Raw genomic sequence first — 25,279 nt, 5'->3', positions numbered from 1 at the left:
AAGGTAGGCTTACTTTGAGTTCTCCGATGTTTCTTTCTGTCCCGGAGGGGAGTTCCCTCATGACGTAACGACTGTGACGAGGACGAGTAGAATTAAGAGTAATGAAGATTACTGGTAAGTAATCAGGGCTTTCCTTCTGCACAACAGAGCCTGCTTCACTCTTTGGTCTCAAGAAAGAGTGCATAGGGAGAATCCTCATTATTTCCCATCCCAGAATTGCTCATATTGGCGGTCCCTGTAATGTCAGGGGCCCTCATAATTTCAAGGGTGGCAAAATGACAATAATTACAAGTCTTTAGAGCAGTTGTCTTCAAACCTTTTGATGCAGAGACCGCCCATCAAAAAGTTTTAGGCGTAATGGACCAGCTCACAACAAGTATTTCTAGAACTTGTTAATCCATAACATTGACAACCATAAATGTTCTCAAGATAAACGGTTAATATATGGTTGCACCTCATTAGTACCAGTTTAACATCCAAAAATAGCAAAAGCTGACCAGTACAGCTTTACAAAGGGCCTTCTACAAAGCGACAAACACCTGTTGCTGCTTTTTAGTAATGTTTAAACCTTTTGAGTAAATATTTTTTGGGGGTTAAAATCAGCAGATTATACGGAACATGATGGATTATGTGGCAAATACAGCAAATCTATAATAATGCTAAAATTGCTGCTGCCGCACAATCACATAATTCCAGTGGCCCTTGGTATAATAGCTGGAATGCATGGCCTGCAACTTTATTGCACGGCATTAGGGGAAAACCATACGGGAAACATCCTTTACGATGCAACTTTTACCACGCAGTGCCTTTACAACGCAGGTTTTTCAACGCAAGTCATTACAACGAATTGCGCTGGGGGGCGCTCTAGGATAGGTAATAGTTTAATTTACTATCCAACACCTTCCCTACTATCCACGGGGACTGGAGTTGGAATAGTAAATTAAACTATTCACTATCCAGCATCCCCCAACGCAAGTCGTTGTAACGACTTGCGTTGAAAAACCTGCGTTGTAAAGGCATGCGTAGTAAAAGCATGCGTTGTAACAACGTACATCCAAACCATACTATATTTCATGGGATGCTGACAGCTTGGCATTTACACTTGCATGTAACTGGAGGTAGTTGAACATCATTCATCATAATTAAAATGTACGTAGGTTTTTTAAGTCTCTCACCGTCAGGTAGCTACATATAAAATAACAGGTCGCTTCAATGAATAATAAATGCCTTTTAAAATGCACTATAATAAAAACTCTGTGTGAAATCAGAGATCCACAGAATAAAATTGTGTTTGGTGCAGTGGAGAATAGTGACTGCTATGAGGTCACAGCCTGTGAAAAGAAAGCACTGTGCATATGTAAGTCATTATTTTATACTTGCATTACACACAGTATAAGATAGGCTGCTACAAAATGCACAAAATGTCCAAAATGTTTTACGATAAAATGGTGCTTTCAAATTATACCGGCTGCTCCCAAAATATTGGAGCTTATTTATAAGCCCCTTGCGCTGCCGGTGCGTCATTTTCTTTTACGCTCTGGTTGCACAGAGAGCAGACCCATATTCACAAGGCCACGCAACGTCACTTTGCGTGGTTTTTAATGGCCTCCTATATATGGTGTAAGGCAACGCAGCGAAAGCCAGTGTATTGCTTTACACTGCGTCATGGGGGCCTTCAAGGGGCGTTGCAGTGGGTTTTCCCCTACGTTTTGCCACATTGCCAGATTTACAAGGATCTGTAAACCTGAGGATGTGTCAAAACTGTCTGCTGCCCCAGGGGACGCCTAATGAGGAGAAATATCTTTATTTCTCCTCAATTGTTTCCTCTTTCCATATGTAGAACGAGGAAAAGGCCTCCATGGGCTGTTTTTGTGCAGGAAGGCTTGCCTTCTTGCCCAAAAACAATCCTGCCATCAATGCAGACACCCTTGCACCACGGTGTAAGAGTGCCTACCTGGCCAGGCACCAAATTGTGCACCTGCAAAAAGGACAGGAATGCACCGTATCTTATAAATTCAATCCATACCGGCCCTTTTGAATTGGCATAGGGCAACGCAGCAAAAATACTTGTGGAGCAGTTCTACACCATTTCATTGTAAATGAGACCCTTAGATTTTAGTAATATCCAGACCCTATGTAATGCAATTTCTTTTACATAACTGTCCTTCAACAAATTCTCAGGGATAGTAAACCCTATGTAAATACAATGACAATTAAAAGCAAGCCCTTCACAGCTAAGTTAACTCTGTGCACTACCACTCAAAAAGATTCAGGTGATTCAATCAACTAACAGCAATAGCACTCTCTTAGCCTAAGAAATCAAACCCAGGCAGGCAGCTAAATACACCTTTTAACCAGTATGTTGCTGGTCTGAAAGGAATGCAAATGTGCACAACAAGTTAATCTGCAAATCCTTTACATTTGCAGATTAACTCTTTGTGCACATTTGCATTTGTTGCAGGCCAGCAGCGCACTGGTAGGAAGGCGTATTTTAACTACCGGCGACCGTCTGGAACATTTTCTTTTAGCAAATGAAGAGCGCAACCCTCTTCCCATGCCTCCACAGCCCCTCTGGGTGTCGCGTCGCACAGATTGAAGACCTCTGCTTTAGAGTATAACATGCAGCAATCTGTATTGCCTTACCAATTCTAGCAAGATTTCCCACAGTAGTTCACAGAAATTTCAGCTGCTTGTAGCAGTTGATATCTCCAGGTGAAACACCACCACAGCCTCTAATTCTGTTGAGCCCATAAACTACAGTTATTGGGTGGGGGCACCTCACACCCTAACCCCCTTGCCACTACACCTGCTGCACTAATGGAGGCTACCCCAAGCTGCCGCTCTTCCTTGTGTCTGTCTCCTACCTCTGGGTCTGTTCTTCTCTCATTTTTCAGTAGCACATCTAACTTGAGTCTTTGTTGCCGGTTTCCCCTTTTGTCTCAATTTCTTTCTGTGCTATCTATTTCTCACCTGTCTCTTTCAAAACCTGTCTCGTTTGTACCCCTCAATATTACCTCATTACCTCCTTCACTCTTTCTCTTTGTCTTTTACATACACACACACAAACGCACACGTTCACACTCCGCCCACGCAGTGCCCGCAGTGCTTCGCCTTTACACGGGTAGCTTGGTGGCACCAGGGGCAAGTGGTAGAAGTGGGGCCAAAATTTGACCTCTGGGTGCTCCACTATTATAAATGCAGCAGTGGGTTGAAACATGCATGATGGGCACTCTGCCTTTATAGAAGCAATCAGGCAGCAGCCTGGGGAGGTGCTAGGGGTGCTGAAACATGTCCACTGCACACTCTTTCTTTACGAGAGCAGCCCAGTGGCAGCTACAGCAATAAGGGGAGAAAGAAAGGATGGGGAAGCAAGGGCAGGATGGGGAGAAAAAGTGATGATATGCAGCACTACATTTGAAACTCATCCCCATAATAATAGTAATGGACAATGTAAAATTCCATAAAATGCCATGTGCTTGTAGGACAGCCCATCGAAGCAGTTGTGAATCATGGTAAAACTCATCAGAGTCAATAGCTGAAATGAGGCTGACCCAAAGCTCACTCTCCCTGTAATACATCCTATCGGAATGTGCTGAATGTACTATTTAACTTATTGGTAATATGAGGTCTCCCAGACAAGGAAAGCTGGACGTAGCAAGACCTAAAAAAGACGAAAGCAGGAACAAGGTAAAAGGATGGTGCCTGAGTTTTTGCTGTTGAAAGGAAATGTCTGTCTGTCTGTCATTCCTATTGACTTGAGTTGGAGCCCAACAGTGCTCTTCCAACTCTACTTGGAGAAGGCTGTTGTTGAGAGGTTCACCGTTTACGAATTTGAGTACTATTTTCACAGGATCCACTGTGATGTCCATATCTGGAGATACGGCATTATACATAGTATTACCTGGTAATATTATAAATATTACCAGGGAAGTTGCCTCTGGGACCCCATACAGAACACGTCAGGCTAGTGATGAAAAATCCCATTGAGCTAAACCGTATAAGGGTGTCCGACGAAGCGCCGTGCGTTACTTTCAGAGGTGACAGGTTTCCCCACTTCCTCTTCTCATTCAAAGATTCCGATCTTGCAGACGACTGGTTTATTTTGTTTAATGTTAAAGTATGTAACTCTGTATCGAAATGTTTCTACCATGATCCTATATTAGCTGCTCTTCATCAGAGCCTGGGAACAACTGTAACAAATTAAACAAGTTGACTGGCAGGCTGCATCTCAACACAATGCACGAGATGACCATCTTTAAGCAGAGTGTGGGCACAAATTCCCAGTACATGATGCTAAAAATGCCCCCTGCAGCAGTTGCTGGAGACTCTCAATAATGTATAATTACCGGTATGTCACTCTTCGATTGCTTTGCACTCTCGTATGCAAATTAATAGCACAGGATCTCTCTATTCAAACTGTGGTAGAGTGTGCAGCTTGTAGGTTCCAGACTCCCGAGGAGAGCAGGTTAAGCATACAATTCGATTTATTGGAAGTAGTTGCAGTAGTGTCATTTCATAAGAATCTTAATGGTGGCTGTAATTACCTTTCCACCTCATATTGCCCAGATGAAATAACAGGACATGACGTCACACCACCTCTGACACCCATTGGTGGCACATTGCATGTACCTTTCCAAACACATTTGTTGTGAAAACTATACAATTTAGCATGTTAATTAACATCAATCATTTACTTAAAGCAGCTAAAGCTGAACGCATACATACTTTTTAAATGCTCAATAGTAAGAGGAGTTAGGTTGCAGTGCTGTAGGGATTGCAAAGCAGGCCGCGTTGGTTGCAAATAGTAACAAGGAGATAGCAGCTGTTATACTTCACCATCACTAAAGCAAACCCAGAAGCAAGGGAATAGCGTTGTAGAGGAATATATTAGCGCCTAAATATATATTTATATTATTCAGCAGAAATAATGGCTATTCTAAAATAAGTTGGCTATTATTTCAGCCATTGGAGGAATTGGACAATGCCATAAATATGTGAGAAAAACACGGGGCATATTATCAAGGACCGGTGTTAAAATTATCGCCGTTTTATCTGCAGGAAACTGCCCATAAAACGGCGATAATGAGCCTGATAATTCGCCCTTGTTAATTCCCATAGAAGCCCCTGTTAACATCAGAAACATGGGCTTCTATGGGAATGAACACAGGCGTATTATCAAGCCCATTATCAGCGTTTTATCGTCAGTTCCCTGCCGATAAAACGGTGATAATTTTAACACCGGTCCTTGATAATATGCCCCACGGTTCCTTAGGATCTATATATATTTTGATTAAACCTATATCGCACATAAATTTTGGAAACAAGAGAATTTATAAAATGTTAGTATTATCTCTTTCATAAGCTGGTCAAATTAATTAATATAAATGTGGAAAATACCTGGTGTTAGAATTACGACTGCCGTAAGTACGGCATATTCTTCTTGTGTCATCTTGAGTTCTCCAACACTTTTGTAGAAATTAAACATTGGCGTAATGTAGTCTTCAGATATACCTGGACTCGGAAACATAAAAATACATCCTTAGCAATGTATTTATCCTCTTGCATTTAAAATATATTGTAGCCCGCATCAATGTGCACCTACCTATATCTGCGACTTTACCAGTTGGGTAACTAGAGTATAAGAAATGCACTCCTAAATTCCATCGAATATTCATAGTATCACACTTCATATCTAGTTGGGTGCAAGATAACTACTTTAACCCAGTACCCAGAGTTCCTACTGAAGTGATAACAATCACCTTTATAGGAAACATAAGTAGGTTCACACTCCGCACAGTTTTAGAAAAATAGTTTGGTTGCACCAGTATAGCAAAAAATTCCTTAATCATTGATTTAACAACCTCACAAATTGAATTTTAAAATGATATTATGTATGCTTAATTTATAAAAGAAAGAATGCCGGTGGCCAAAGCTCTGCTCAGAAACTATCGCTGCACCGAATACCGAAGGCTGAGTCTTGAAGCCACCTTGGGCCGTATTACGTATTGGCATTGTTTGCATCTGGCGCACCTCTGAAAAGGTGCGCCGGTCGCACACAATGCCAATGCGTCCCGTTAGGGTGAATGCGCTGCCCCGAGGGCAGGCGCGAGCTCGTGCTGCCCTGGGGACAGCACATTTATGTGAAAACCGCTCCGTTTTTTCACAGTGCAGGCGGCACCCGCCTGTACTTTCAACTAGGTTTAGAGATCCCCCTGCAGGTGGGGGCAGTCAGTGATGGGATGACTTGGGGGTCATCCCATCACTGCATGGGACCCCCTTTACCCGCTGCAGAGGGCTGCTCTCAGGAGGCTCACACCAATGCTCCACCTTATAAATGGCGGACTATCAATGTGCCTCCTGATGGCTTCTTTGACTCTGCACCCTGGTCTATAATATGGCACGGGCACAGAGTTAAAATAATCCCCTCATTTGCATAGGGCACGCCCCTATGCGAATGAGGGAACACCCTCTGTTGATAGCGATGGCCCTTTAACTGCGCCAACACTATCGGTATTTTAGAAGGGGATGCACAAGAGTCTGCGTCCCTTTCTATTATACCAAAGTGCCCCTCGGCGTGCAAAGCAGACACTAATGCCCGTTGCACCCCGCCGGAGCACCTTATGTAATACGGACCCTTGTAGTTAATTAACAACCGACACGCTCTGCCACCTTATCTCTCTCTTAAAGGTTCCTGCTTCCATCCTCCATTAGGGTTTTGGCATCCTTCTACATCTTTATGATCTGTGTGTTTTCCCGCTCTTCCCATCAGTAAATATCTGATGTGCAAAAATAAGTGTTGGTCCCTGAAATAAATTCGGTCCCCCCCACCCCCCATGGGAAACCACAGGCTCAAATTAAGCACTGTTATATTTGCATTAAATACACAACTCATCCAACCATATGCTACAATACACACAAGACTAATCCGGCCAGCATGTGTTTTGTCAGCTGGGTCATTCCCCAATTACTTCTTCAGTGCCTACACAACGTCAGGAAACGTAAGAAAATCCATTCCAAAATTGTCAAAGTGCAAGTTGTTCAGTCTCCTTGTTTTAATTTCCGTATCGGAGGACTGATTTATTTAACTTTTTTCCAGGGTTTGTTCTCTACAGTACACTCTCCTGTATGTACTCATTCCTGTGTCATTCTTTATAACTATTACTTGGTGTCCGCACTGTCACATCTCAGAGAGATAACCAACGAGGAAATTGTTGGGATAATAATGACACCAACATGGGTATATATTTAAAGGCGTGGACACCAAGTAATATCTAAGGAGAATGAAAACATAATCACCACACACAATCAATTCAGTAGTAGAGATTTTTTTTTGCAGCCAAATTAACTATCTAACAAAACAAACAAGCACTGGAAAAACAATAGGTCTCGAATGTAATATGGGAAATCTCATTTAGGGCAATGAGGTTTTATTTTAATTTTATGTTATTTAAAAAGTTTTTTATAGTGCGAACAAGACCCAAGCAGGTATCAGAGTGCTTTACATATGGGTTGAGGGAGACATAGGCAAATAACTGTAGACAAGACTAGGGAGAAACCATATACAACAGGAAAAAGACAAGCAATATGCAACAGGAACACCATGACCAAAATCAAATACATAGGAACAAGAAAAGCAATATGCAACAGGAACACAATGACAAATTGGAGGGCGACGCGGGTCATAAAAGATGTCAGGTCGTAGCTAAAGTAGCTAGACCAGAGCAGATGCAGGAGGAGAAAAAGTTCTAGAACAGGGCATTGTTTATTAGGAGGTCTTAACTTCCCTTTTGAAGGTAAAAATTGAGGGAATCAGTATTGCTTCCGCTGAGAAGGAATTCCAAATTCTCGGGGCAATGCCAGAGAATGTGCAATTGTACGTTTTCAGTTTTTAAAATTTCTTTGGCTTGAGGAGCAGTGTGCTGGTGCTCTTTGAGTGCTGGTTGCTGCCAGGGAGTTCTAGCTTGTTTTTCAGGTAGAGTGGGGTATTGAAGTGTAGGGCTCTATGTGTCATGCAAGCAATTTTTAGGTGGATCCTTGCTTCAAATGGAAGCCAATTGAGCGATTTCAGGTCAGGAGAGATGTGGTTGGATTTCTTGGAACCAGTGATGAGTCTGGTCGCCGCATTGAGTGATGCTCTGAGGGGGGCTAGGCTGAGTTTTGGCAGTCTGCATAGAGTAGCACTGCCGTATTCTAGTCTAGAGATGACCAGTGCTCGCACCACGGATTTGAAGTCCTCTTGTTGAAGGTAGGGTTTGGGTCTTCTTAGGACGGTCAGTTGGAAGTTCTCTCCTTTGGTAGAAGCTCTGATGTGGTCTTGCATGTTGTGGTTCTTGTCTAGCACCACTCCCAGTGATTTCGTGGAGTCAATTATGTGTGGTGTACAATTGAGAGCATGAGGTTACTTCGAAATTTCACAATAGTGGGGGTTTGCTTAGTGGGTGAGATGAGTAGGAATTCCGTTTAGTTTGAGGTGGTTGGTGGTTAGCCAGTTGAGGCTTTTGAGCAGGGTTCTGTAGTGAGACTTGATGTCATCGGGGAAGAAATGTTCATGTACAGTTGGGTGTCATCCACATACATGTGGTATTGTATGTTGGATGCTCTGAGGATTACAGTTAGTGGTTCAATGAAAATGTTAAAATGTGTGGGGGAGAGAGAGGATCCTTCAGGGACACCCAGAGTGCAGGGGCTGGATTTGGATAAGGACTTGTTGGATTTGACTCTTTGCATTCTGTTGGTGAGAAAAGAGGCAAACCATTTGAGGACTCTGCCTGAGAGCCCCATCCTGCGTCCCAGTAGGTTAAGTAGATTGGCATGTTTGACAGTGTTGAAAGCAGAAGAGAGATCAAGTAGTATTAGTAGGCATGTTTCATTCTGGTCAAGCAGAGTTAGGGCATCAATCACAATGTGGGTGATGGCCGTTTCAGTGCTGTGGCCGGAGCGGAAGCCTGATTGGAATTGGTCGAGGAGTTGGAATTTCTCAATGTGATTGCGCAGTTGTTCATGAACACATTTCTCCAGTAGTTTTGCACGAGTAGAGGTGTTTGTGATTGGTCGGGAGTTATTAAGGTCTTCAGGTCCACTGAGGGTTTTTTGAGAATAGGGAGCACAATGCCTGCCTTCAGGCAGTCAGGGATTTCACCTTGAAGAAAAGAGGCATTGAGGATCTTGGGCCAATTGGGACCAGTGATCCTAACGAAGTTAGGGGGTCATTAAAGTGATTAGAGATTTTCAGGGTTTTGGGTAAAGAGAGGTCAGGGGAGGGTGTGAGTTCAAGTAGAACAGACTTAAGATCTGATTCGATCTTGCTCGCTTTACTGAGGAAGAAGTCTGCAACCGCATCACAGTTTGGTTGCGGGCAGGAGACGTGCAGAGATTGGAAAGAGGTGTTATTGGATTGTGACTTAATAAGCTCAAAAAGCCGTTTCGGGTGATTTTTGGCTTTGTCCAGTTGGGATTTGAAGAAGGTTTATTTTGCGGTTCTGATGAGTTTGTTGTATCTGCTTCTTTTTAGTCTTAGCGATTTTAGGCGGGCCATGGATGGTGAGGATCTCCAAGCGCATTCTGCTAGTCTTAGGCAGCGTCTGTCAGCATTTAGGCTGAGAGATTAGGTGAGGTCGACTGTTTTGCAGACTGGGAGTTGTGGTAGATGCAAGCTATGCCCCGCCAATTTTCTTAACTCGATCAAGTCTAATAATATTGTGGCTTGGGGGGACTAGAATGTCCACGATGGGGCCTCAGGTGTCAGTAAGCCAAGTTTCTCTAGGAGGGCAAGTTCTTGAGCAAGGATGAGATCTGCAAGGTTCGAGGCATATTTCACAGCTGATCTACAGTTGAGGTGCATGCATTTCAGGTATGATTTGTTGTCAGGGATGTTTTGGAGTCTTTGATTGGTATTCTTTTTATTTGAAGGGGGGCAGTTGCATTTAGGGCAGACATCATGGCATTATTATAGTGTTCAATGAAGTCGTGGACGTCGGTCATGTTATTAGGCGGCGGTAGGGAGATATTACAGTGCGATATGAGATCATTAATGTTTGTATTATGGAGTGACCTTTTCCATTGTTTTTGTTTTATTGGTTGTGATCTTTTGGGTTTCGAGCTTTCAAGGATGCGGAAGTTGATATAGTGATATAGTGATGGTCCGACCAGTCACATGGGTGAATAGATTCATGATGAATGGTGTTAGGGTTGGAGATAATTAGATCAAGGGTGGAGCCTAAGTTGTGGGTGGGACTGTCACAGAATTGAATCAGAGAGGGGTTGGTTAGGACATTTTTAAGAGTGTTAACTGCCTGATCGTGCTGGTCATTCCAATGGAGATTGAAGCCCCCAAGGAAGATCTGGGGACAGTGTCGGCCCAGGTTGGAGGAGATGTTCTCCATTGTTTGTTCAATGAGATGGAGGCTGTCTCCAGGTGCGTGGTAGAAGATGTGCAGGGTGCATAGTGGTCTATGGGTGATAGTTGTGTCAATTCATAAATATTCACAGAAAGAGAGATTAGGTGAGGTGGACTGTTTTGCAGACAGGGAGTTGTGGTGGATGCAAGCTATGCCCTGCCAATTTTCTTAACTCGATCAAGTCTAATAATGTTGTGGCTTGGGGGGACTAGAATGTCAACGATGGGGACTGAGGTGTTAGTAAGCCAAGTTTCTCTAGGAGGGCAAGTTCTTGAGCAAGGATGAGATCTGCAAGGTCCGAGGCATATTTCACAGCTGATCTACAGTTGAGTAACATGCATTTCAGGTATGATTTGTTGTCAGAGATCAAGGGCTGCGTCGTGGGGACCTGCATGAGGAGATTGAGGTTTAATGCATTGGCGTTGAGTCTAGGCGCTCTATGTGGATAAGTAGTGATGCGTTCGATGGCTCCCAAGTTCCCTTGCTTGGGATGGGCCGAGCTAGGGGCATTTAGAGGGGCAATAAGTGGGGTTCTAGGAGGGACTGGTGTAAGTGTGGGCGGGGTGTTGTAAGCACTGAGGAGGGAGAGAACGTCTGTTTCTCATAATTGATTTTTTGATCTGGCGGGTCTAGAGGGGGCATTCGGGTAGGGCATGGTAATCTAGGTCTGGGCTGGAGGTTAAGGCCTGGAGGCACTCAGTAACCAAGTAGGCGGAGGTGGGGGAGTAAGGTGGAGTTGGCACATATGCCACATCTTCTGCGAGAACTTGTTGGAGGAAAGATCGAGGGCCAGCTCCTCAGTGGAGTTAATGAGATTTTGAATGAGAATTTTGAGATTTATACGTTCCTGGTTTATTTCCTTGAGCTTAGCAGCAGGGTCCGGATGTGATAGTGGGTTTTGAGGGGAGGAGGGAGGTTATTCTCTGGGGAGAGGGTAGGCGAGTTCAAGGGCAGGGGAAGCAGGAAAGGGGGGCCAACAACAGAGGTAGAGGTCCATCTCTGATGGATGGGAGAGCACATTGAATGGGTGTTGGAGGGGGTGTTAGTGGGAGCTGAAGTCCTGGTGGGGGTGGGTGAGTCATCTGTGGGGAGATGGATTTATGTGTGCTAGTACTAGTGATGGTGGGAGTGGGGGAAGTGTGGTTGAGGAGGTCGGTTCTGGGTATAAAATGTTCCTTGTCAATGCGGGCATGAGGTTCATATTACATAGTTCACAGTTGTTGTTATTGTGATTATCAGGAAAGCAGCTAGCTACCCACTCAGTGAAAGTGCCTTATGCTCCAGTGACAGAAACAAACACATCTGTCTTCTCCTGCAGACATTTCTGTAAACACAGGGCAAGAGACTACTTAAACACATGCATTCCTAAGCTTGGAAAGGATTAGGGAGGAGAAAAGACTTACATCAAGAGAGCTTTTGTATTAAATTCTGTGAAAACGTGCATGGAAGGGGCAGGGCTAGTGTGGTGTCTTGTGATATACACTGGGAACAGTCTGGCGGCACTGGTATTTTTTAGTTTTGATTTCTGCAGTTTTATATAGTGCAAATTTGACCCGACGGTATTGAAGCACTTTACATGAGCGCCAGTTACGTAAAACAAAGACCGAGGGAGGTAGTCATGTGCTGTAAGCATACTTCAGAATCAAAATTGATGCAGTGTACCGCATTACTACTTTGTTAAGTACAGCATATTTTGTGTGTGACACTGGGGAGTGCACATGGCAAGATTTCCTTAAAATATGTTCCGGAACTTCCGATCAGTATTAATTTTACTTTCAGGGTCACAGAAAAAAGGAGGATAATTAGTTTTTTTTAAAAAGAACTGGTAATAGAATGTTAACCCTTTCCATGCTGATGACGGAACCGCTCCGTCATCAGCTGCGGTGGTGCTGTGCTGATGACGGAGCGGTTCCGTCATGGCCTGGCAGATTCCGCGCCTGCGCTGGGCGTTCTATTGAGCGGGCGCGGCCATGACGGTACCGCTCCGTCATCAGCCCAGCCCAACCGCGGCTGATGACAGAGCGGTTCCGTCACCAGCATGCGGCTGCCGTGCGGCCGCCCCGCCCCCTTAGCGCTGCGGCGGAATAGCCGCCGCAGCGATGCGATTAAATGATCAATAACAAACTGCTCTTACTTATGTGATCAATAAACAAACTACTTTTACTTGACACAAGTTCCGTGTTCGGTGTGTGCACTAACCAGCAATAAGGAGTTTTTTTCTTAATAAGTTGTAACAAGAGATTCCCCAAGCTGTACATGAAACACAGCTACCGACACTTTACATCACCATCAGTACTGTATTTGTGAAAATATTTGCGTGGAAGGGGTGGGGCTACTGTGGTGTCCGGTAAGATGCGGTAGGAATTGGTATGTGGCATTGTTTTTGCAAAGATCTCAAAGCAATCAGGTTACAATTACACAGTTGTGGTTACCGCGTTTAAAAGTTTGAAAGCGGCTAGCTACCCACTCAGTGAAAGTGCCATAGGCTCCAGTGACAGAAACAAACAACTGTGTTCCCTTGCGGACATCTTTAAAAAACTGACACTAGGATGTTACGTGATGAATAAAAAAACAGCTTTTACCTGTCACAAATTCTGTTTTCAGTGCTCACACAAATTTGCACGAGGGAGACATTTTCTTTTAATAGGATTTCCCGTGCTCTACATGAAAAGCGACTACCGCCGATTTACATTGAGAGAGCTACTGTATTAAGTTTTGTGAAAACATTTGTGTGGAAGGGACGGGGCTACTGTGGTGCTCGGTGAGATGTGCTGGGAATAGGGAGCATTGGGAGGGGGCCATGTTCCAGTGACAGAAACGAACAATTGTTTTCCCTGCGTACATTTCTGTAAACACAGGGCAAGAGGCTACTTATACACATCAGATGAGATTTAGATCAACGGCGCTTCTGTATTAATTTTGTGAAAACATTTGTGTGGATGCGGCGGGGCTACTCTGGTGGCCGGTGATATGTTCTGGGAATTGGCAGGTGGCATTCGTAAACCAGGGAATGGGGTTATGTGCTCTAAGCATACTAAGAATGAAAATTGATGCAGTGTACCACATTCAAGTTGCCACTGTGTTAAGTAAATTTTATTTCCTGTATGTTACTGGGTAGTGCGCTTGCCAAGATTTCATGAAAATATGTTCTGTGACTTCTGATTGGGATCAATTTCACTGCCAGCATCACAAAAAAAGGAGGATCATTTGTAAAAAAAAAACTGATAATAGCACGTTAAGTGATTAATAAAAACAGCTTTTACTTGACAGAAGTTCTGTGTTCACTGTGTGCACGAACCTGCACGAGAGAGGATTTTTCTTTTAATTAAGTTGGAACATTGGACTGCCCCCGTGAAACATGGCTTCCTCCCTCTGTTCTCATTCATAGTCTAATTAAGGAAAACTCTTCATTTGACCTGGGAGGGTGGGGAGTGGGCAGAAGCAGCAACGACAGAAACCAACTCAGGGCACAAACCTGCACGAGGGAGGATTTTTCTTTTAATAAATTGGAACATTGGACTGCCCCCGTGAAACACGGCTTCCTCCCTCTATACTCATTCGTAGTCTGATTAAGGAAAACTCTTCATTTGACCTGGGACGGTGGGGAGTGGGCAGAAGCAGCAGTGACAGAAAGCAACTGAGGGCACAAACCTGCACAAGAGAGGTTTTTTCTTTTAATAAGTTGGAACAAGGGACTCCCCCATGAAATACGGCTACCTCTATCCGTGCTCATTCGCTGTCCGATTAAAGGAAACGTTGTGTTTGAGCTGGGAGGGTGGGATGCGCGCAAATGCAGCGACGACGGAATCCAACCTTTGAAAAAAGGTTCTTCAAAACAACAGATAAGCAATGCATGTGTAAGGAAACTGTGCTTGGCCTGTGCTCCTCAGCCTTGACCAGAAAGGGAGCTATCAGCAGCGACTTAGGAGGCAGCAAAGAAGAGCGACACTGGAGCGAACCAATGGTAAGTAGCAGGCAGGAAAAAATTATTTTTTTATTACAACAGGTCTTGCAGACAGCGCAGGTGCGCTGAAGCGCGACCTAAAAAGAGTCAAACAGACCTGATCTGAAGTGTCCTGCTTAATGCTACAAAACTCAAGGAGGTTAGTGTTTGTCCAATTGACCATACCAGAATTTGAATGAAAATACAATCAGATGTACATTTTAAGAATTGAGTAATCAAGCCACTGCCTTCACAAGAAATTAATCAAAGAGGAATTAGTGATTGCATGTTAACTGCAGTTTGAAAAATGGTTTAATAATTTTCCCTTTTAAGAAAAATTAGGCAAACTCTTTCGAAGAGGTGAATACATTAAGGTATTCATTGCTGAAAGAGTAGCAACAATAACATTGTTCAATAAGAGAGTATGTATGTTCAACTACGAAAGCTACCATTTTAAAATTTATCTAGATGTTTGTCACAAAATCGAAATGGAAAGGTTTATTTTTGATAATTATTATGAGTAAAACCATCTTTTTGTAGTTTTCCACAATTAATTTTTTCCTTAAGATATTGCACATCTCTTCATCAGCTTTTACCTGCTGATCAGAATCCAGCTACATGTGCTGTGACCACAAAATGAAAAAGATTTTGCTCTAAAGACACGATGGTTGACAATTTAGTGAGGCAACTTTAATTCTGCATAGTCGTTTGTTGCATTTACACAAAAATTAAATAAGGGAATCACGAGTGTATGGAATCTTTCCACCGTCCATCTGAAAAAAGAGCATGTCTGTTTTCTGCTCCATGCAGCAAAGTCCTTACTTTAAAGTTACAATGCAGATATAACATCCAAAGCTACTAGCTTATGTTATGGCCATAGCCCAAAATTCAAATTCACAAGTTATATGTATTCCAGTATTACAAAATACTGAATGAAAATGAACATTGGAACAATTATATTTGTATTTCCAGTACCATGTACCAATATTTTGTTGTACTGGGTGACTGAAACTTAGCTGAAGTGTTTAGCAGAGAGGCTTTTTTAGTGTCTTGGCTGGCTTCCTACTGATTACTACTGGTGATAACTCATTTTTAGATCGAGCCTAGAGTCAGCACGCAAGCGCTGCTCTGGTGAAGATCTGCTGTAGTTCAGTACGTGAGGGAAACCCCGCCCACTCCCCCGTCCATATTTTTCATTGGGTGGTGTCTTTGTCCTTCGTAAATGCTGCCTTCGGAATCGTTTATATTCTTGTTAGTCCCTCCTTATTACGGTCATGTCGTCATTTGTATCGTCCCATGGCTACTGACCCCTTTACTTCGAGTGTTACACAGTACATGTTATTTAAACTGTGAGCACTATTTTATTTAATGAGGTTCTCCTACTGCCTTCTCTACTCCCCCCACCCTCCCACTGTCCGTGCCTTCGCACCCCCTCCCCCACCCGCACTCCCGTTGTCCGTGCCTTCTCGCCCCCTTTTCCCACCTCCCCCCGCCCGCACTACCGTTGTCCGTGCCTTCTCCCTCCTCACCACTCACTCCTTTTGTCCGTGCCTTCCCCGCCCTCCCTCCCGTTGTCCGCGATGACTATCGTTTGCAATGCAATAGGTCTCATGTAAATGCGAGTCCTATTGCATTGCAAATTCATGTTTCCCCTTTTGTTCATGCTGCACAGCGGCACCATTTTGCCAATGCTGTACATTATGAACAAAAAGCATTGGCAGAGCCATTTTGTCTCAATGGCGAGACCTATTGGCTTTGCCGTTGCTTATTATTAGAATTATGAAGTCTTCCAGCAGTCCTGCCAAGTATCATGCATCAGTCGTGACGCTAACGCATTTCAGTGTGGTGATCCGCATCACCGCACTGAAATGCATTGTCACGCATTTTCATACTATCTCAGCATCCCATGGCACTGCCTAAATATCATGGGTCAGTGAAAGTGTGGCAGCTGGCAGCTGGCAGCGCACCCTTCCTGGCGAGCGCACACTGTTCTCCCTGCAGGCTTGAGTCTTGCAGCAGTGTTGAGGCTGCTGTAAGGATCACTGCACAATGCAACAATGTTTCATGGTGATTTCCCCGGCTCTGCCCGGCTTTCACACAACCTGACGTCATTGTAATGTGACCAGTATTAGTCTGGCACCGCGGGAGGGGTTGGGAAATGTTAAGGGGAGTTAGTTTTAGGAGAAAGTGGTTTTGGCTGGCTAAAGGTGTGCAGGCGCCGCCGCAGTCTTGGCGCTCGCAGCACTGCCTGCTGCTTGCACTGCCCAGGCCGCCATTACGTGCTGACTGTAACAGAAACACGGTGAATTACATTTTCATCACCGAAGCTGTGGCACTTTGAATTGCACGGAGAGGCAGACATTTGCAGCAGCATTGGCCAGGACTTTCACTGCAGCACCCGAGTCCATGCCAGAAGACTCTCTGAGGAGGTAAGCGGTGGCTCGAGCTCCAGTTACTGCAACTTGGAGAAGTAAGTGCAGCCGCCTGACTGTATGGGTGTGTGAATAATTAATTCCTTCAGACAGCGCGGGATCGGCAGCTCCATAGTCTGGGCGGCGGAGTCACGTGCCTAATGCGATGCCGCCCGTGTAGTTTAAAATGTTGTAATTGCTTTAATTTGCAGACTCTGCCTGTTAGCAGTTCCTATTACTTAAAAGCGCACAAATTATTGATATGGACTCGTAGCGGTGGTCCAAGGAGCAGTGACCAACAAACGCAGCTCATTCACTGTGCGTGCAAAATCAGCACCAACCACGTCACGTTTCTGCCCAGAGTGCAGCTTTTATTATAGCGCAATGACAACGTATCTCACTTTTTAATTTAGTTTCTTTAGAACTATACATGTCTCGTGCCTCGGGCTCACTCTCCTGAGGCTTGCCCAGTGCCAGTTTGTGGTGGCTTTGGTCACTCGAGTCAGATGAGTCCTGTTTATTTATTAGGCAGCAAACATCCTGAAAGACTCAGCCTGGATCCACATGGGACAGGTAGGCCCTGGAGTAGACTGATGCTCAGTAGCGGTCGGCAGTAGGTGTTTCTGTAGGGCGGTGATGTGGGCAGGGGGAGGGGCAGGGTGGGCGGGGGGTAGTAATGTATGGATTACAGAGTTTTACAGGTAAGTAAACATTTAAATAAATAAAACGAATTTCGTTGCGCTCACTGCATCACAAAATGTGATGCAGTGCGCGCAACGAAATTCATTATTGTATGGTAATGCGCTTCTCTATGGGATCGTATACGGTTAAAACTTGGTTATTTGTAGACTTTATTTAGATGACTAGGTAAACTCTTCCTTGCTTGATTTTGCTCCCGAATGTCATTCATAGTCGTTGAAATGTCACTCATAATTACACTGAATTTATGAAAAAGTCACACACAGCAATTTCAAACCTTGGCAGCTATGTTCCAGTGTTTGTAGGAGCCTCCCACCTGTTAAACTATTTTGTTTTTAATAGAACAAATTGAAATGGTTCATCAGTTTGTGCTGGCTTAAAACTTGCATAAAAATCACAAGATGTTTTACAGACTACTAGAGCAAGTTAACGTAGTTTCTTTTTAAAGAGTTCCCAACTAGTGACAGTACAACTCTGCCTGGGAAGAATAGACTAGTACATGGTTTTTATACGGACAGGTCAGTTTAGCACATGGTTGTTATTGCAACTTACAAAGTAAAAACAGGAAGCAACGGAGTGCTGTAGAATGGTTAGGGACGGTGAACTTTTCAAGAACGTATAGGGATAGGGGAGAGAAGTCTTGATTGTTGAGCTTCCAGGTCTAGTGTTTGAGAACGTGTCCTCATCCGTGGCAGGTTAGCTCACTGGAGCGACGTCTGTCTTCTTATGGAATGGCAGAAGCAGAGGACGTCAGTAACACACACCTAATTGGTTTCCTGCTAATTTTGTTAGAGATTTTCACGTTTTGATGCTCTCTTCTAGTGAAACAAGCTGTATGTTTATATGGGTGGAGCAGCATTCTTACCATTTCGTCTTTGTGGAGATCTGCATTCGTGGGCCTCTGCAGAGTGTCCCCCAAAAAGTACACTGTGTCTTAACTCTTGCATCTTAAATCCATTACAGACCATTTATAAGCCAGCAATTCTTGCATGCTGAGAGTCAAATTTCCATAATCAAATCAATTTCCCAGCACCGGGTATTTTCCGCAGTATGTGCAACTAATTCAATACAGAAGACGATGATGCAGAATTCCAGACTGGTCGCTAAATGTCAGACTGATGTTTATAATGAAGGGACTAGAAAAGCATTTTCTTTACGGTTGAATAAGTCTGTGCGCAAATCTGAAATTGAGTTTTTCTAGATAGTTTGGTCTTTAAGAAAAGTCTTTTATACCTGTGCAGTCACCTGTGCAGTCAATGCAAGATACATCACTCTTTGGCCACTTGAAAGCACTAGTTCAAGGTCACGAAATAAGGGACTTGGAGTAGCCTTGAAAACAACTGGAGGTGGGGCTGGTTCACCTCACCTTGGTGACATGGGGACAGACTCCTCCTGCAGTATTTCCGAAGTCTTTTGTCTGCTTTAGTGTTACATTTTGCAAATGCCTTGATCCAGAGCTAAAAAGTTCACTGCAGCTTTGTTTGTGTAAGCAGTAGGGGCAGTTTTTAGACATGTGTTTTGCCTTCCAGGCATGTAGCATAGATAATTTGCATCTTGGCTCATGGGTGTCGAACAAGTAGATGCGTAGATGAACCAAGTCTGGTCCCTGTAGGAATATCAGATTGTTTGCTGATAGACGTGGATGCTGTGGGAGAAAGTTTCACATTGTTAAGCTTGGGGGCCGCCCTTCAAAGAGTTTCCATCAAGTTGTGCAGAGGACGTACATTTTAAGAAGTAGACCATAATGTTTTTACGCCCAGATGGATTTGGAGCTATATGTAGCCTTTGGTCAGGTATTTTCAATATTATGTAGTTTAACTTTAGTCTAGGCTTCATAAACAGCCTTCTGTAGCTCTTGCTTGATAAACGGTCATTCACGAGATCCCAGTGTGGTTGGAAGGTGGTCAGAGTGGCGGAAGCTAGAGATGACCTGAACCTCTTGCTCAACTATTGCACAAGAATATATTTCACTGTTTGTATGCTACTTTTTAAGATGCATTATGAGATGAAGGTGTTAATATAGTAAAGTAAAAAGAGGAAAGGTGCTATAACACACCCTGGACAAACTCCAACAAAATCATTTATTTTAGGAGATAAAGCGCCCTCTGTGCTATAACAGATCTTAGCAGGTGCATGCCAGTGCATCCTCTGAAGCAGATCAATAAAAACCCCATCACATCCCATACCTCTGTGAAATCCCACAACCTTAGGGCGTTGCACGGTATCAAAGGCAAAAGTAATATACATAAATGAAGATGAAATGAGATGAAGTCAAATCGGTGCAAATACTTTATTATTGAAGGGATAAAAAAAGTGTGTGTCTTTTTTTTCCCCCTTCAAACACCAAAGCTCCGGTGGAAAGGATTCCCAACCTTCGCAGAATGGCGCCAGCAGTCTCCAAATCACGGCCACGCTGCTAGCCAACAAAAACACCATAAGCCCAATCTCGGTGCAAGTGACATGATTTTTAGGTCAAGCCTGGGCAGCGCATGCGCTGCTCTACAATTCATGCTGTATTAGAGTATGCACTTGAAGCCCTGCCCACTCCCTGCCCATACTTTTCGTTGGCTCGTGTCGTTGTTCTTCGTAAACGCTAGTTTCTGATTAGTTAATAGGCTTTCTGGTCCTTCCTTAGTACCGCTCTGTCTTCATTTGTAACCTCCCTTGACTACTGGACCTTTTACTTTGGTTGTTACACGGTTACGTCTTATTTTGTCTATAAGTACTATGTTCTTTAATGAGTTTCTGGTACCTCAGGCATGACGTGCTTTCTTGCAACATTCAGCGCACCATGCCCGCTTACACTTTTATTTAGTATTCATGATTTGTTTATGCCACATGGGTCACCTTAGCGACATCTGTGATTTTTCCAGACTTTAGCTTTAAAAAAAGGCGGTCACACGCCTTTAAGCTATTACCATTGTAAATGACAATGCCTTTTATTTATGTTTTAAAAACCAACATATAAATAAAAGGCATTGTCATTTACAATGCCAATAGCTCAAACCTACGTAAATGCGAGATGTATTGCATTGCAAATGCTTGTTTTTGATTTTTTTATCTCTACAGTGAGGTTAATACATTCGATTTACCAATATTTGTAGCTTTAGAAGTCATGTAAATATCATTTTGTATTGGTTGATTCTGCAACTGGCATAGAGGCTCTTCTGTTTCGTTTTCTAACCTTTCATTTTCTTTGTCAGTTGATAAACACTCATTTGAAGTTACCAACTGTTTCTCAGTTCCGCACAACGAATCAGAAGATGAGGTGAGTGTTGCATTTGTACTTCAAGTTCAGCTTCTGCCATCGATTGACAGGTGTTGTTCCACGGAATTTAGGTGAATTAATGACTATCTGTAAGTTCCTTTACATTCTTGAGTAACACACTGTTCTGCAGTCTTTAGCAAAGTCGTCTAGTGTTAGGTGTCCTTGCCGTTCACCATTTTGTTAATATTGTTTGACAGTCTGCAATAACATATTCACTAATAGTGCTTGATTTCCATACCTTCCCCATTTTTATCATTCTACTGGGCTCATTGGGATTTATGTATCTTTGTGTCTACAGCTTTTATTCAAGTTTGGGGCATTCCCGCAGAATATGTATAATCATTCTATCTTGACTGCATTTTGCCAGTAGGGTTAGCAGTGTTTGTGTTGATGGTATGTAGGCAGCATTGGGTCTAGTGCCAGAGGTATAGTATTTCGATGGCTGCTTCTCTCCTTTTAAGTTTTGAATGCTCACGCGCTCCATACATGTTTTGATATTTATTCTTCTATTGATCTAAGGTGAATCCCTCTTCCAAGTCTCTCTCCAGGCTGGATTGAGAGCCACTCTTATGCATAATGTGTCTGATTGGTAATGTCTGTATATTCTAGAAATTAGAAGTGAGTGTGTCCTACATCACTCTCCAAGAGTTATTCGAATATGCTGCTTCTTTCTTTTTGCATGACCTTGTGTCTGATTTGTGTGCATTTAAATTTCCCCGACTCGCCTAAACCACAGATTTTACTTTATTATTCCGTTTTTGAAGACATCACCAATATTTATGCACTGAGCATGTCTCCATTGTCTGAAGGCCTCTATGTTTAATCTCAGCTGAAAGCCTGGATTTTCGAGTAGTGGTGAGTATGGTAAGGCCCGTGGACTTGTGTATGATGTCCCAAATTTGTGATGTAGCCCTTGTTATCCGGGACCTTAACAGAATTTGAGGACTATACTTGGAGCACATCCCAGAGTGGGCCTCCTGCCAATAAGTGGACTATAAAATACCAATGTTTCTCTGGTTTGACTGCTCTAGAGGGTAGCGTAGGTGAGCTCCATCGGGATAGGCGACATGTATCCATGGTCCTCCACTTCATTGTGCTATTTTTACTGCCATTTTTGCTTCACTCCGCTCCCGCTCCCACTCCCACCGCCCCAAAAATTCTAAGTGTGCCCTGTGTAATTGTCCGATAATCTGGCGGTCCGTTTTGATCAGCATTGTCTGAAATAGAAAAAGTACATTGGATGAGATCGCCACTTGATGGAGGCGATTTGACCATACCAAGATAATGAGCAATTATGCCAGCTTTGTAATTCTGTTTGGGTTTCTATTGCCAGCGGTAGGAAATTAGCATTGTGTATGTTCTGCAACTTAGTCCCTAGTTGGAATCTTAAATATTTTGTTCTAAAGGCAAATGATGAATAGGGTTTAATGCACGTCCCGCTGCTCACCAAGGTGTTAATCCCTCGGGACTCTCATTTAGTCTGAACTCTGATATCTTGCAGAACCAGTAGAGTTATTCCAGGATCGGAGATAGTGATTGCTTTGATTCTGTTATGGCCACTAATATGTCTTCTGAAAATGGGGATGATTTGAATTCGTCCCTGCCAAACATCACACATTTGATGGCAGCTATATTTCATATTTGTTGTGCCAGTGGCTTTAAGTAGACCATAAAGAGCAGGGTTGATAGTGAGCATCCTTGTGTTCCAACCCCACCCCCAACAATCATCCTGGCTAGGTGTATCTAGTCGGCCATCAAATTATAGATTTCATTAGCTATTATTTTGGTATAGATCGATGCATCTATATTTTAGAGGAAGAATGGTCGATAAGAGTTGCACTCCGCAATGTTTTTCACCTTTTTTTTTTAAGTGGTCCAAGATCCTCGCATCTGTCATTGAAGGTTTTACTTTCCCCTGCAGTTATGGGGCTTTCTAGGCTTTCCTTTTTGTTGGATGTTAGTTGGTCTAAATTGACCTCTTCTATGTATGTAATTATTTCTGACGAATGTACTATAGGGTTTAGCTAACTATAGGGTTTGAGAAGTATTTAGAGATCTCCATGTGTTTGTTGTTAGGTGGAGCCTAGCAGCAGCGAGCATGCACTGCTCGCTCTGCAAGACGGCTGTGGTAGAGTATGGGAGAGAAGCCGGGCCCACTCTTCTCCTATATTTTACATTGGCTTGTGTCATTGTCTTTCATAAATGCTGCCTTCGGATTGGTTAATAGGGCTGCTGGTCCCTCCTTAGTACGGCCTTGTCTTCATTTGTACCCTCCGGTGGCGACTGGCCCCTTTACTTTGGTTGTTACATGGGACCTGTTATTTAGTCTGTAAGCACTATTTACTTTATTGAGTTTCTCTTACTGCAGGCCGGACATGTGCTGCTTCAGCTGAAATCGCTCGTTTTTTTTAAGTAGCACACCGCCCCCATAACATGGGCGCCTGCTTTCAATCACCATAACCTAGCATTATCTTGTGTCTGTTTCAACCTCCCAAGTAAAATGGATTTAGAAATGATTGTGTGAATTTAGTCATGAGAATTCCAGATTGCACATAATCCTGTGCTAATGGGCTAAAGCTGACAACAGCACATCAGTATTACATGTCATCTGCACTGAAGCCACCTGACGGGTTGTTTTCAAAAGGCTGTTTTATTACCACCACCACCACCAATACTACCAATACCACCACCACAACCAATACCACCACCACCGCAAACACCACCAACACCAATACCACCACCGCCACCAATATCACGACCACCAATACTACCACCAACACCACCAGCAATACCACCACCAATACCACTACCACCACAACCAATACCACCACCATGGATACCACCACCACTACCAATACCACCACCACCACCAATACCACCACCACCAATACCATCAACACCACCAATACCGACACCACCAGTACCACCACCAATACCCCTGTCACCACCAACACCAACACCAATACCACCACACCACCAATATCACCACCAATACCATCAATACCACCATCATAACAATATCAATACCACCATCAATACCAATACCACCACCATACCAATACCCCCACCAATACCACCACCAATACCAGTACCACCACCATCAATACCAATACCACCAATACCACCGCCACCATTATTGCCACCCCCAATACCACCACCAATACCACCGTCTGCAATACCACCAGAGTCACAACCAATACCACCACCACCAATGCCACCACCACCAATACCAATATCACCACCTCAGCGCCTCTTGCTCACTAGTAATAGCAAGGGCACTGTACGAGGCCAGAGATGCAGCTGAGACCATCCCTGCCTTCCTCCCTCCATGCCTGCCATAAAGCACAGCCCGCCCTGTTTGATCTTGCTAGTTTGTCCACTTGAGCATTCATTGATAGCTTGGAGTACATGGTCATTCCAAGGTTTACTTTCTTTGAGTCTTTAGGCAGTGTTCCCAGATCATCAGGCCACGCGGCCAGTGGGTCATAATGTTTCCAATCGCCACACATGAGTATCTCCATGTTGGAAGCATTCAATTTGAGATGGTTTCACATCATCCATTGATCCACAGCTTTGAGACAATTGAAAATTGGCGAGTTTACAATGTTTTTGGGGCATTCCAGTTGAAGGAGTCTTTGCGTGTCATCTGCATAGTTATAGCACGTGAGGTGAAATTGATTGATTAGTGCAGGTAATGACTTCATGTAGATGTTGAACAGCATGGGTGAGATGATGAAGCCTTGAGGGACCTCTGCTTTTGTGAAGTATGGTTTGGACAAGAAAGGGGGGGAGTGTGGCTGACATTAGTTCAGTCGAGAGCAGTCCACTCTATGCCGGCTTCGTAGAGTCTTTGTACTAGAGTGTCATGGACAACTGTTTTTTCCGGGTATGGGAAAGACATACCAATTTTTCCAGTTGGTAATTCCTTCCCAATTCCCTAATTCCTTCCCAAAAAATTGCATAGGCTTAGAGAGGGTGGTAAATATATGCATTTAAACACCAGTGAATTGTGAAATCTGTGTAGTTTTAGGATCTGAAAAAACGGTTTCAAACCGTAATTCCCCATTCCATGGGGTTATATTTGTAAATGCACTGTGCTGTTGCATATTTACCACACTGTAATGGTAAATTTGCAAGGATATTATAATCAGGCAATTTGTCTATTTGAGAGGAACAGGGTCTGGTGAGTGGACGGGGCATCGAGTCCATTGGTGTACTGAGTTTGAGTGGAGGCTGGTGTCACCTGACTTTTCCGGTGCAACGAGGAGGCGGGGCAGAGGAGCTGCGGAGGAGAGCAGGCAGCTACGGAGATCGGCGCCCGGTTTGGCGTTTTGACATTTTGAGTGTGGAGCCTGTGGACTTGTGGATGAAAGACTTGTGAGGTTAATCCGGTGCCCTCGTCGAGAGTCTTATCTGCATTGCGCTGTGACTTCTGTATTTGCCATTATGGGATTTGTGGATATCGTGTTTCCAGTAAGCCACGGAGTGTGACTGCCTGCCTCTCCCTTTCTTCTGACTATGCACAGCTGACAACCAAAGCCGGAGTTCTCTTCAGCGTGGA

General features: G+C 43.7%; 1 protein-coding gene across 4 annotated transcripts in view; it reads right to left on the bottom strand.

Annotated features, from left to right (window-relative positions):
- Positions 1-25,279, bottom strand: part of NR1H4 (nuclear receptor subfamily 1 group H member 4) — a 479,217-nt gene that overhangs the window by 14,373 nt on the left and 439,565 nt on the right. For all 4 annotated transcript variants that reach the window (XM_078678713.1, XM_078678729.1, XM_078678721.1 and 1 more), the window contains one exon: positions 5,398-5,511. In XM_078678713.1, coding sequence (XP_078534839.1) covers positions 5,398-5,511 — 114 coding nt within the window. The remainder of the gene's footprint in view (positions 1-5,397; positions 5,512-25,279) is intronic.

The sequence above is a fragment of the Lissotriton helveticus genome, chromosome 1_1 (genome assembly GCF_964261635.1).
Source record: "Lissotriton helveticus chromosome 1_1, aLisHel1.1, whole genome shotgun sequence".
In the NCBI taxonomy this organism is placed as follows: domain Eukaryota; kingdom Metazoa; phylum Chordata; class Amphibia; order Caudata; family Salamandridae; genus Lissotriton; species Lissotriton helveticus.
Note: the sequence above shows the minus strand (reverse complement) of the source record. Positions and strands in the feature narration are given on the sequence as shown.